We start from the raw sequence: 14,013 nt of genomic DNA, 5'->3' as shown, positions 1-14,013 counted from the left end.
GGAGATCCTATTGCTACAAAAAATAACAATAAAAAACTTAGCTGGGCATGGTGAAACATGCCTGTGGTCCCAGCTACTCAGAAGGCTGAGATGGGAGGATCGCTTGGGCCTGGGAGGTCGAGGCTGCATGAGCCATGATTGTGCCACTGCACTCCAGCGTGGGCAACAGAGAGAGACTCTGTCTCAGAAACAAAAACAAACAAAAGCCCAGAATTTTATTTTCTAGTGACTTATTCGTCATAATAAGGGAGACTGCACTGTCTCCAGAATAATTGAATTGTTTTAAGGATTGGTTCTCAACTCTTAGTACAGGTGGATATTGTCAGTGGTGCTTTGTGTATGTGACCTGGCATATGTCCTGTTTTAATTTCTTTGTTTGTCTTCATACGTTTGTAAGAAATTCCTAATTTTGTATTTACAAGTAATCACCAAGTGTTTCATCGCTATTTTGCTCATTTTAGAATATTGTGGGTAATGCTAGGCCTAAAGAAACAGATCACAAAAGTCTTTCATCATCTCCTGATAAACGAGAGAAGTTTAAAGAACAGAGAAAAGCCACAGTGAATGTGAAGAAAGACAAAGAAGATAAACCCTTAAAGACAGAAAAGCGACCCAAGCAGCCTGATAAAGAAGGAAAGTTAATCTGTTCTGAAAAGGGGAAAGTGTCAGAGAAAAGTCTTCCCAAGAACGAGAAGGAAGACAAGGAAAACATTTCAGAAAACGACAGGGAGTATTCTGGAGATGCCCAAGTGGATAAGAAACCTGAAAATGACATTGTGAAGAGTCCACAAGAAAACTTGAGGGAACCCAAAAGAAAACGAGGCAGACCCCCTTCCATAGCTCCTACTGGTGAGTTTTTCAAGTGGGCTCTGCAGTGGGCAATGCCAGAGTATTCTTCTGTGGCCCTTTGTGGTTCTTTGTAACTTGTATACTTCAATCCTTTGTTTTTGTGACTGATTTTGAGTTTTCTTATGATCTGGAAACAAGTTGTGTTCATGAAGCTGAATTTAAGTGAGGCACATATCCAAGTTGGGAATCTAAGTTGGGAAGTGTGTTCATAACTGAGCTTCCTAAAGTAGTGGTTAACCGTTGACTGGATACTTCAGCTTATATGATAAACCTGATAAACCAAGGCCTTTTGCTTGTGCTTTTTCAAATGATTTCAGTTTGAGTCAGCTTAATAGAACCTGGAATCAGGAAATAGAGTTCTAATGAGACAGACGTGAAAGAAAAGTAGTAAAAAGGTATGGGCTTCTGAAGGAGATGAGGACAAAGGAACATTGGAGCTAGAAAAGCATGGGTGCATTTTGAAATTGAGCTCTTTGGAGAGTGATTATTGATTAGAAATTTTCACAGTCTAAATAAAAAGCCAAGATAGCTAATTTGTAAGAGTCAAGGTTAGAGGGTATAGATTTAGGGAAGAATGCAGTTATTAAAAAACTTAAAATTTGGACTTCTTCTAGAATAACCAAGAATGAAACAAGCCCTGATTCCTTCCTAAGTCAAACGCTCGTTCTCCGAATCAATTCAGTGGCATGAAGAGTCCCCTGGGTCTCTAGACTGAGTGTGCCGTTGATTAAATATGTGCAGTGATCTTCAGACATTCTTGATTGTGTATTCTTTGTGTGTTCAGTTGAAACTGTGAATCCCCTAGCACGTTTTAAAGCAGTATTTATCTTTTTCTCACAAGTTTAAATAGCTGCAGTGGATATATTTAAAATACAAAACATGAAGGCTGAGTGCGTTGGTGCATGTTTGTTGTCCCAGCTACTCAGGAGGCTGAAGTGGGAGGATTGCTTGAGCCCGAGATTTTCAAACCAGCCTGGGCAATGTAGTGACACCCCATTTCAAAACACACACACACACACACACACACACACACACACACACACACGTATTTTCATCAAAACCGTGGAACTACAGAGCAAGCCTTTTCATTATTCCCCAGTGATGTAGAGAATGCAAAGCCACTCTTCTCTATCAAATCAGACTATCAGACTTAATTTCTGTGGAAAAAATTTTAACTTACGTCACATAAGTGTATTAGTACTCATTGTAAGATAGGAAATTATATAATAGGTTGCTTTGTCTCCATATGAAATAAGGGATCTTCCTCTCTAGTGCTTGTAACTGGGTTTTGCCCTCAAGAGCTGAGGGTGCTACAACTGTCCCTAGGCCTAACTAGGGCCTATACCTCTGCTGTCTAGTATGGTAGCCACTAGCCGCATGGGGCTATTGACTACTTGAAATGTAACTAGTCTGAACTGAGATGTGCTGTAAGTATAAGTAAATGCTAGATTTCAAATAGTACAAAAAAGAATGTAACACACCTCAATTTTAAAATATTGATTACAGCCGGGCCTGTAATCCCAGCAGTTTGGGAGGTCGAGGTGGCTGGATTACTTGAGGTCAGGAGTTTGAGACCAGCCTAGCCAACATGGTGAAACCCCATCTCTACTGAAAAAATATAAGGAAATATTAGCTAGGCTTGGTGGTGGGTGTCTATAATCCCAGCTACTCAGGAGGTTGAGGCAAGAGAATTCCTTGAAACTCAGGAAGTGGAGGTTGCAGTGACTGAGATTGGGCCACTGCACTCCAGCTTGGGCGACAAAACAAACAAAAAAAATTGATTCCATGTTGAAATGTTTTTAGAAGCTGAAGCTGAGTGCAGTGCCTCATCCCTGTAATCATGCCAGCACTTTGAGAGGCTGATGAGAGAGGATCACTTGAGCCCAGGAGTTCGAGACCAGCCTTGGCAACATAGTGAGACCTCATCTCTACAAAAAATGAAAAAATTGTCTGAGACTGGTGGCACGTGCTTGTAGTCCCAGCTATTCCAGAGGCTGAGGCAGGAAGATTGCTGAGCCCAGTTTAAAAAAAAAAAAAGAAAAAACAAATTTAGGAAAGGTATTGGATTAAATAAAATAGTATTTAAATTAACTTTTTAAGTTTTTTTTTGACAGGGTCTCACTCTGTTACGTAGGCTGGAGTGCAGTGGCGTGATTGTGGCTAACTCCATTCTCCACCTCCTAGGCTCAAGTGATGCTCCTGTCTCAGCCTCCTGAGTAGCTGGGACTACAGGCACATGCCACAATGCCTGGCTAATTTATTTTTTGTAGAGTCAGGGTTTCACTATGTTGCTCAGGTTTGTCTAAATCTCCGGGCCTCAAGCAATCCTCCTGCCTTGGCCTCTGAAAGTGCTGAGATTACAGGCATGAGCCACCATGCCTGGCACTTAAAAACCAAACCCTCTTATGTGATGAGCAAAAAATTTAAAATTCGCTAGGCATGGTGGCTCAGGAATTTGAGACCAGGCTGGCCAACATGGTGAAACCCTGTCTCTACTAAAAATACAAAAATTGGCTGGGCATGGTGGTTCACGCCTGTAATCCCAGCATTCTGGGAGACCAAGGTGGGCGGATCACCTGAGGTCAGGAGTTCAAGACCAGCCTGGCCAACATGGTGAAACCCCATCTCTACTAAAAACACAAAAATTAGATGAGCCTGTAATCCCACCTACTTGGGAGGCTGAGGCAGGAGAACCTCTTGAACCCAGGAGGCAGAGGTTGCAGTGAGCCAAGATCACACCACTGCACTCCAGCCTGGGTGACGAAGTGAGACTCCATCTCAAAAAAAAAAAAGAAAATTGCATGTGGCTTGCACTCTTAGCATATTTCTGTTGGACAGCACTGGCTTTATGTTCACTGGCTTTCTCAACTGAGTTCTGGGAGAGAAGCCACAATACCCAAGCCATCCTTGATCTGTGATGGATTGACCTTAGTGCATTGAGAATGGTAATAGCTGTATACCACCCTTACGAAAACAGAGAAAATGTATCTCTGTTCAGATGAGGAAACCCAGTTGAGAAAATCTGGAAATTTTAAACCTCCAGGCAGAGCACCATGTTAAGATGTGGGATGAGTGAGAGGCAGGCCCTTTTATGTAAAGTGGGAGAAGGGCAGTTAAAAGCAGTTATTATACAAGGAGGGGTGGAAAATGTAAACTGGCAGAAATCTGACATGTCCTTAGCTTAGTTTAGGAAAGAGTATGTGTGAGAACTGAGTGTTTTGAAACTGATTCTCCTTTAGCTATTCATGCCCTGGCTTATACCCTCGAGAAAGTATGTACAGGAGTAGTTGTACCCCAATAAGCAGACTGCTCCTTTGAAGCCACATGACTCCATTGAGATAAGAAAAAGGACATTTGGTTTTTATATTTTTATAAGTGTAGGATTTCATAACGAGTAGGATAAATTTAATATAGAAAGGATGTTTTCCAAGTTTATGGTTAATCCTTGCCCAAGGCATTTGTAAAAACAGATTCCAGCCATGTCTCAGTTCTTTCCCAGTCAGACTGTCTGGATGGGAACCTGGGAATATGAGTTGTTAACAAGCTTCCCAGATGACTTATACTGTAAGAAGAGTTTGGGAAACACTCAAGTTCTGTATAGTCAGCCCCTGTTTATATACAGTATCAAAGGGAAGAAGACTTGCCAGATATCCTATATATTGTTCAAATCCCCCTAAAACATTACTTGGAATAAGTTCATTGATTTTTAGAGCCTTCCTTGAACACCCTAGATTGTATAGACTTGATTGGGAACAGGATATGAGCTATTTAGAGAGGATTGTTTGTATTTTTTTTTTTTTTAATTTTTATTTTTTTGAGATGGAGTCTCTCTCTCACAGGCTGGAGTACAGTGGCACGATCCCGGCTAACTGTAACCACTGCCTCCTGGGTTCAAGTGATTCTTGTGCCTCAGCCTCCCGAGTAGCTGGGACTACAGGAGCGTGCCACCATGCCTGGCTAATTTTTTGTATGTTTAGTAGAGACAAGGTTTCATCATGTTGGCTATGCTTGTCTTGAACTCCTGAGCTCAGGTGATCTGCCTGCCTCTGCCTCCCAAAGTGCTGGGATTACAGGCGTGAGCCACCACACCCAGCCAGCCTGTTTGTATTTATGTTTAACATGGAATGTGTGGGATTTCCAAGTTCTGCCAGTTGGAACAAAATAATACTGGCACATTGGGAAGCTTGAACACAGGAAGAACCTTGGAGTTCAACGGTCTTCTGGTTTGCTTCCTCACACTTCAGGCCTGTGTCTTGTTGAGCCATTTGACCTACCTGAAGCTACAGGTCTTAGATGAATCTTTTCTGTCCCTCTTTCCCCTTCTCATCTTTCTCCCTTCCCTTCCTCTTTTCCTTCCATTTACTTCTCTTCCTCCATCTTCCTTTCCTCCTTCCTCTTCTCTCTCCTCATTTTACCCTTCCTGAGACCCCTTAGCCTTGCCTTCCTGCGCAACTTCCCAGTTCCTTCTGCCTGCCTTTTTGATTCTCATCTTTTCTGATTTGGGGAGAGCTTCGGTAGGTTTAAAACTAAATAGTAAGGGCCAGGCTCAGTGGCTCACACCTGTAATCCCAGCACTTTGGGAGGCCGAGGTGGGCAGATCACCTGAGGTCAGGAGTTCGAGACCAGCCTGACCAACATGGAGAAACCCTGTCTCTACTAAAAATACAAAATTAGCCAGGCGTGGTGGTGCATGCCTGTAAACCCAGCTACTTGGGAGGCTGAGACAGGAGAATCACTTGAACCTGGGAGGCAGAGGTTGCAATGAGCTGAGATCGCGCCATTGCAGTCCAGCCTGGGCAATGAGAGCGAAACTCCATCTCAAAAAAAAAAAAAAAAAAATTAATAGTAAGTACTATGCCGGGCAGGTGGCTCACGCCTGTAATCTCAGCACTTTGGGAGGCAGATCACTTGAGGTCAAGAGTTCAAGACCAGCCTGGCCAACATGGTGAAACCCCATCTCTATTAAAAATACCAAAAAAAAAAAAAATTTGCCAGATGTGGCAGGCACTTGTAATCCCAGCTACAGGGAAGGCTGAGGCAGGAGAATCGCTTGAACTCAGGAGGCAGAGGTAGCATTGAGCCAAGATCGCGCCACTGCACTGTAGCCTGGGCAACGGACCAAGACTTCATCTCAAAAAAACAAGCAAGCAAGCAAGCAAACAAACAAACAAACAGAAAACTAAATAGTAAGTACTCTTCAAAGGCTTAGCGTCTGTACTGCTAAATTATGTCGGAGCTGGGTTTGCTGGGCTTGCCTGGAACATTGACTATTAAGTAGCATAGTCTCCCAGTAATTTTTTTAGGATTGTGTTTAAGAAAATACAAATTCTTGGCCAGATCTCATGGCTCATGCCTGTAATCCCAGAACTTCGGGAGGCCGAGGCGGCTGGATCACTTGAGGTCAAGAATTCGAGACCAGCCTGACCAACATGGGGAAACCGTGACTCTACTAAAATTACAAAAATTAGCTGGGTGTGGTGTTGGGTGCCTGTAATCCCAGCTACTCTGGAGGCTGAGGCAGGAGAATCGCTTGCACCTGGGAGGCGGAGGTTGCAGTGAGCAGAGAGCACGCCACTGCGCTCCAGCTTGGGAGACAGAGCAAGACTCCGTCTTAAAAGAAAAAAAAAAACAAAAACAAATTCTCTTAGACATTTTTCTTGTACCCTCAAAACTAGGCTCAATGCTAAGGTAATTAATGTAGCAAGTAGAGGTTGAAAACTGGAGCTGGATCATAGAAAAGATTCAGGAGGTCAATCTGCAAGGTATCTCCTATAAGGAAGTAATTTCTCACTCATTTTACTTTTTTTCTTTTATCTTAAGTAAGAATGACATTTTGATGGTCCATTTATAATGCAGTGATTTTTGCATATATATGTTTTATTTGTATATAAAAATGACAGACACTAAGAAATTATGTATCTTTTTTGTGTGGTTTTATAACATGGTAGCTGTGGATTCAAACTCTCAAACTTTGCAACCAATAACATTGGAATTGAGAAGACGGAAAATATCAAAAGGATGTGAAGTCCCATTAAAACGTCCTCGGCTTGACAAAAATTCATGTGAGTTTCCAGTTTGTTTATGTGTGGCTAGAATTTGACATTGTTTGGGTCAGCCTCCTCTATATTCATCCTGTCCCCCATTCCCTATAGGCTCTAATGTTTGTCTCTGGTCACATGAGGTAATGTGAGTAGGATGCAGTTGGATCAGAAGGAGTTTTTGCTAGAAGAAAAATAAATCCCAAAGCACAAACTGTACTAATGCTGGGTTCTGTGGTATCATCTCCATATCCATAAATCACATTTGATTTGGATGCCACTGGAAATTTAATGGCTTAGGAAGGGATGGGTTTCTATGTAGAGTGAAACTTTAAAAATACTACTTATTGGCCGGGCGCAGTGGCTCATGCCTGTAATCCCAGTAGTTTGGGAGGCTGAGGTGGGTGGATCATCTGAGGTTAGGAGTTTGAGACCAGCCTGGCCAACATGGTGAAACCCTGTCTTTACTAAAAATATAAAAATTAGCTGGGTGTGGCCGGGCACGATGGCTCACACCTGTAATCCCAGCACTTTGGGAGGTGGAGGTGGGCAGATCATGAGGTAAGGAGATCGAGATCGTCTTGGCTAACATGGTCAAACCCCGTCTCTACTAAAAAATACAAAAAATAAGCCGGGCATGTTGGCGGGTGCCTGTAGTCCCAGCTACTCGGGAGGCTGAGGCAGGAGAATGGTGTGAACCCAGGAGGCAGAGCTTGCAGCGAGCCGAGATCCCGCCACCGCACTCCAGCCTGGGTGACAGTGAGACTCCGTCTCAAAAAAAAAAAAAAAAAAAAAAAATTAGCTGGGTGTGGTGGCAGGTACCTGTAATCCCAGCTACTCGGGAGGCTGAGGCAGGAGAATTGTTTGAACCTAGGAGGCGGAGATTGCAGTGAACCAAGACTGTGCCACTGTCCTCCAGCCTGGGTGATAGAGTGAGACTCTGTCTTACAAAAAATAAAAATACAAAATAAAATACTATTTATTTATTTAAAAAAATACCCTCTGGAGTGAGTTGGCTCAAATATTTAAATAAATTTAAAATAAAAAGTACCCTGTTGGCTCCAGAAAGGATTTGTGATAGCTCTAAGTAAGGCTCTTATAAACCTTATTGACTTTGGAAGTTAGTACATTTGGGAAGCCCCAAAATAGAGCATAGTTGTCAAGAGTGGGACATGACCTAGTACACGTTTTCAGACCATGAATCCTTAAAGAAGTGAAATTCTATCCTGGCAGGGATGCTTTGCCCTTACTTAAAACTGTAAACTAGTAAAGGGTATTTGCTTTTATCACTACTCTAATATTCCAGGAGTCTCTCTGTAAAGTCCTTTTAGAGACATCCAGCCCAGAAATCTGTAGTAGCACAGTTATTTCTTCTTGTTGGTCTCTTGACTACAACTCTCTTAATGGTTTAATAGCCCAGGAAAAGTCAAAAAACTACTCGGAAAACACTGACAGAGACTTATCGAGGAGACGTTCCTCCAGGCTGTCCACTAATGGGACCCATGAGATCCTAGATCCTGACTTGGTTGTATCAGATTTGGTTGATACGGATCCTTTGCAAGACACGTTGTCTAGTACCAAGGAATCTGAAGAAGGTGAGTCAGTCTGTTCAGGAATTGTCTTGCCAACCTGGTGCCTTTTTAGTGAGAATCAATCTAAATCATTGTGTTCTGCCTTCCACAAGTATTAAATTGTCTTGAAATCAAACTATTGAATGGGCTGTAGTGTTTTTATAATGTATTGCTCTTCACTGATGATTTATTCAATAGACATACTTTCTGGATGCATTTGTGGTTGGTTTTGCTTATTTACCGCTCAATGTTGGCCTGGAGGTACACTGTTTGAAGAGCCCTGCTTCTCTCTCTCTGCTGCCATCTCATTCATGCCTTTGTGTTTATACTTCCAGCAATTTCTCCTTTCACTTTAACCTCTTTCTTTGAGAAGCTCACAGGCCAGCCTGTATGTACTGGAACCTGTGAATGTATACTTTTTTGTTTTAGATTAATTCCTTCCTCTAAAAAGTCCCTGGCTTTCTTAGACTGTTGTAGGACTTTCGGTTTCAGAATTGCATACATGTATATTTCCCTCAAACTTTCTTTTTTTCTTCTAGGTCAGCTGAAGTCTACTTTGGAAGCTGGCCAGGTCTCATCTGCACTGACTTGCCACTCCTTTGGGGATGGATCCGGGGCTGCAGGCTTGGAGTTGAACTGCCCGTCAATGGGAGAAAACACCATGAAAACGGAAACAACTTCTCCCCTTGTGGAATTACAAGAGATTTCGACTGTGGAAGGTTCATATTTAGAGTTAAATTAATCCTCTTTTTATATACACTTTTGCTTATGCTTTGTGAACTAAAAAAAAAAAAAAAAGACTTTTCTGTTGATGTTTTTCACCTTTTATTAATATTCCCTTATCATTTTAATGTTATGCTCCTTTCATTTCTGATTTTCATAATTTGTGTTCCCTCTCTTAGTATGGCTAGGGCTTTATCTATTTTGTTTTCAAATAACTGAGCTTTTACTTCAATTTTCTCTATTGTTTATTTTTTAAAATATCATTGATTTCTGTTTTGATCTTGCTTTCTTCCTTCAGCTTTTTGTAGAACTTTACCTAATTGATTTTAGATCTTTCTTCCTTTTTTTTTTCATTACCTGGTGAAAAGATCTTTCTTCCTAATATGAGCATTTAAAGTTATAAATTTCCGGCTGGGCGTGGTGGCTCATAATGCCAGCACTTTGGGAGGCCGAGGTGGGTGGATTGCCTGAGGTCGAGAGTTCGAGACCAGCCTGCCCAGCATGGTGAAACTCCAACCCTACCAAAAATACAAAAATTAGCTGGGCATGGTGGCAGGCACCTGTAATCCCAGCTACTCAGGAAGCTGAGGCAGGAGAATTGCTTGAACCTAGGAGGTGGAGGTTGCGGTGAGCTAAGATCCCGCCATTACACTCCAGCTTGGGCAACAGAGTGAGACTCAGTCTAAAAAATAAATAAATAAATAAATAAATAAATAAATAAACAAACAAACAAACAAATAAATAATAAAGTCATACATTTCCTACTGAGCACTGCTTTTGCAGCATCTTACAAATTTTGATATGTTGTGTTTCTATTTTTGTTCAATTTAATATATCTTGTGATTTATTTGTTGACCATGCGTTTCTTAGAAGTATGCTGTTTTAGTTTGAAGTATTTTATGTTTTTGTAGATACCTTATTGCTGTTGATTTCTAATACAGTTTTACTGTGGTAAGAGAACATGCTCTGTAGGATTTCAATCTTTTTACATTTGTTGAGATTTAATTTATGGTCCAGCATATGATCTGTCCTGGTGAATGTTTCATATGCACTTGAGAAGAACATGTATTTTACCGTTGTTGTGTGTTTGTTCTATATCTGTCAGTTAGATCAAGGTAGTTGATGGTGTTTCTCTGACAAATTGATTTTTGTGTTTTTTTTTTTTTCCTTTTGGTCTAGTTCTGTCAATTTCTTTTTTTTTTTTTTTTTTTTTTTTTGAGACGGAGTCTCGCTGTGCTCCCAGGCTGGAGCGCAGTGGCGTGATCTCGGCTCACTGCAAGCTCCGCCTCCCGGGTTCACGCCATTCTCCCGCCTCAGCCTCCCGAGTAGCTGAGACTACAGGCGCCCGCCACCACGCCCGGCTAGTTTTTTGTATTTTTAGTAGAGACAGGGTTTCACCATGTTAGCCAGGATAGTCTCGATCTCCTGACCTCGTGATCCACCCGCCTCGGCCTCCCAAAGTGCTGGGATTACAGGCTTGAGCCACCGCGACCGGCCTGTTCTGTCAATTTCTAAGAGAGGGTTGTTAAAATCTCTGTTATTGTGGATTTGTTAATTTCTCCCTTTAATTTTGTCATTTTTTTTTTTTTTTTTTTGAGACGGAGTCTCGCTCTATTGCCCAGGCTAGAGTGCAGTGGTGTGATCTCGGCTCACTTCAGGCTCCACCTCCCGGGTTCACACCATTCTCCTGTCTCAGCCTCCTGAGTAGCTGGGGCTACAGGCGCCCGCCACCACGCCCAGCTAATTTTTTTTTGTATTTTTAGTAGAGACAGGGTTTCACCGTGTTAGCCAGGATGGTCTCGATCTCCTGACCTCATGATCCGCCTGCCTTGGCCTCCCAAAGTGCTGGGATTACAGGCATGAGCCACCACAACCGGCCTAATTTTGTCATTTTTGCTTTGCGTATTTTGAAGATCTTTTAAATGCATACACATTTATAATTTTTTTGTTTTTTTTTTTGGAGACAGAATCTTGCTTTGTCACCCAGGCTGGAGTGCAGTGTTGCAGTCTCCATTCACTTCAACCTCTGCCTCCTGGGTTCAAGCAATTCTCATGTCTCAGCCTCCCGAGTAGCTAGGATTACAGGCATGTGCCACCACGTCCAGCTAATTTTTGTATTTTTAGTAGAGACGGGGTTTCTCCGTATTGGCCAGGTTGGCCTTGAACTCCTGACTACAGATGATCTGCCCACCCCGGCTTCCCAAAGTGCTGGGATTACAGATGTGAGCCACCATGCCTGGCCTAAATGTAATTGTTGATATGGTTGGGTTTTGGTCTAACATTTGACTGTGTTTTGCCTTTTTTTTTTTAAGACAGAGTCTTGCTCTATGCAACAAAGTCTTGCTCTATTGCCCAGGCTGGAGTGCAGTGGCACGATTTCTGTTCACTGCAACCTCTGCCTCTCGGGTTGAAGCGATTCACCTGCCTCAGCCTCCTGAGTAGCTGGGATTACAGGCACCTGCCACCACAGTTGGCTAATTTTTGTATTTTTTAGTAGAGACGGGGTCTCACCATGTTGGCCAGGCTGGTTGTCTGTTTATCTTATTTGTGTTTTGTTTTGTTTCTTGTTTTTTAGGTTAATATTTTAAGAATTTCATTTTAATTCATCTGTTAGCTTTTAGATGTATTTCTAGCATTTTTAAAGAGGTTACTCTATGGATTATGGTACGCATCCTTAACTTTTCACAGTTCACTTTAGAGTTAATATTGAACCACTTTATGTAAAAATGTTCCATTAACCTCCCCCACGTTGTAGTTGTCACATGAATTATATCTACATATCCTATAAATTCCTTTTTAAAAAAAGTTTTATTTATTTTTTTGAGATGGAGTTTCACTCTTGTTGCCCAGGTGGAGTGCAATGGCGTGATCTTGGCTCACTGCAACCTCTGCCTCCCGGATTCAAGCAATTCTCCTGCCTCAGCCTCCCAAGTAGCTGGGATTATAGGCATGTGCCACCACGCCTGGCTAATTTTTTTTTTGTATTTTTAGTAGAGATGGGGTTTCACCATGTTGGTCAAGCTGGTCTGGAACTCCTGACCTCAAGTGATCTACCCGCCTTGGCCTCCCCAAAGTCCTGTGATTATAGGCGTTAGCCACTATGCCTGGCCTATTATAAATTTCATAATGTAGTATTATAATTTTTGCTTTACACAATTATGTATGTTAAAGACAATAAGGCAAAAGCAACAGTCGTATTTACACATGCCTATTTCCAATATTCTTTATTTCTTCAAAGATTTCTTTTCAGCATGAAGAATTTCCTTCAGATTTTCTTATAGGTTCCTGATGACAAATTCTTCTGGTTTTTGTTTAAACTTGACTTTTTTTTAAAGATAGAGTCTCACTGTTTCCCAGGCTGGAGTGCAGTGGCACAATCACAGCTCAGAGCAGCCAGGACCTCCTGGACTCAAGTGATCCTCCTGCCTCAGTCACTTGAGTAGCTGGGACTACAGGCGTGTGCCATTATGCCCAGCTAATTTTTTTTTCTTAACTTTTAGTTAAAAAACAAATAAGACTATGTGTCTTTAGAATTGCCTACTTTTTATTTGTATAACTTAAAAATTTTTTTTGAATAGTTTTTTTTTTTCCCTTGGCCAGATGCTATATAGTTAAAATAAATGTAGTAGAGCAGCTGTTTCAAAATAGTGAATCTCAGTACTCTGGGAGGTCGAGACGGGAGGATCACTTGAGGCTAGGAGTTCAAAACTCGCTATATTGAAGGTCTTGCATCAACATAGTGAGACCCTCTCTCTTCAAAAAATAAAAAAATTAGCCTGGCATGATGGTTCATGCCTATAGTCCCAGCTACTTGGGAGGCTAAGGTGGGAGGATCACTTAAACTGGGGAGGTCGAGGCTGCCGTGAGCTGTGATTGTACCACTGCCACTGCCAGCCTAGGTGACAGAACAAGACCCTATCTCTTTTTTTTTTTTTTTTTTTTTTTTTTTTTTTTTTGAGACGGAGTCTCGCGCTGTGTCACCCAGGCTGGAGTGCAGTGGCGCGATCTCGGCTCACTGCAAGCTCCGCCTCCCAGGTTCAGGCCATTCTCCTGCCTCAGCCTCCGAGTAGCTGGGACTACAGGCGCCCGCCACCATGCCCGGCTAGTTTTTTTGTATTTTTAGTAGAGACGGGGTTTCACCATGTTAGCCAGGATGGTCTCGATCTCCTGACCTCGTGATCCGCCCGCCTCGGCCTCCCAAAGTGCTGGGATTACAGGCTTGAGCCACCGCGCCCGGCCGACCCTATCTCTTAAAAACTTTTAAAAAATTGTCCGGGCGTGGTGGCTCACGCCTATAATCCCAGCACTCTCGGATGCCTAGGCAGGCAGATCACTTGAGGTCAGGAATTCGAGACCAGACTGACCAACATGGTGAAACCCCATCTCTACTAAAAATACAAAAATTCGCTGGGCGTGGTGGCGCGTGCCTGTAGTCCCAGCTACTCTGGAGATTGAGGCAGGAGAATTGCTTAAACCCAGAAGGCAGAGGTTGCAGTGAGCTGAGATCGCACCACTGTACTATTCCAGCCTGGGTGACAGAGTGAGATTCTGTCTCAAAAAAAAAAAAAAAAAAATTAAAAAAATTAGAAGGCCGGGCGCGGTGGCTCAAGCCTGTAATCCCAGCACTTTGGGAGGCGGAGACGGGCGGATCACGAGGTCAGGAGATCAAGACCATCCTGGCTAACACGGTGAAACCCCATCTCTATTAAGAAATACAAAAAACTAGCTGGGCGAGGTGGCGGGCGCCTGTAGTCCCAGCTACTCGGGAGGCTGAGGCCGGAGAATGGCATGAACCCGGGAGGCGAAGCTTGCAGTGAGCTGAGATCTGGCCA

The 14,013-nt window shown here is 42.6% G+C and overlaps 1 protein-coding gene across 1 annotated transcript in view; it reads left to right on the top strand.

The window, feature by feature from the left end:
• PHF20 (PHD finger protein 20) overlaps positions 1-14,013 on the top strand; it is a 185,535-nt gene that overhangs the window by 95,652 nt on the left and 75,870 nt on the right. The window contains exons 6-9 of the mRNA XM_025398902.1: positions 462-849; positions 6,798-6,911; positions 8,303-8,482; positions 8,998-9,177. Of these exons, the coding sequence (XP_025254687.1) occupies positions 462-849; positions 6,798-6,911; positions 8,303-8,482; positions 8,998-9,177 (862 nt within the window). The remainder of the gene's footprint in view (positions 1-461; positions 850-6,797; positions 6,912-8,302; positions 8,483-8,997; positions 9,178-14,013) is intronic.

This window comes from Theropithecus gelada, chromosome 10, assembly GCF_003255815.1.
Source record: "Theropithecus gelada isolate Dixy chromosome 10, Tgel_1.0, whole genome shotgun sequence".
Lineage (NCBI taxonomy): Eukaryota > Metazoa > Chordata > Mammalia > Primates > Cercopithecidae > Theropithecus > Theropithecus gelada.
Note: the sequence above shows the minus strand (reverse complement) of the source record. Positions and strands in the feature narration are given on the sequence as shown.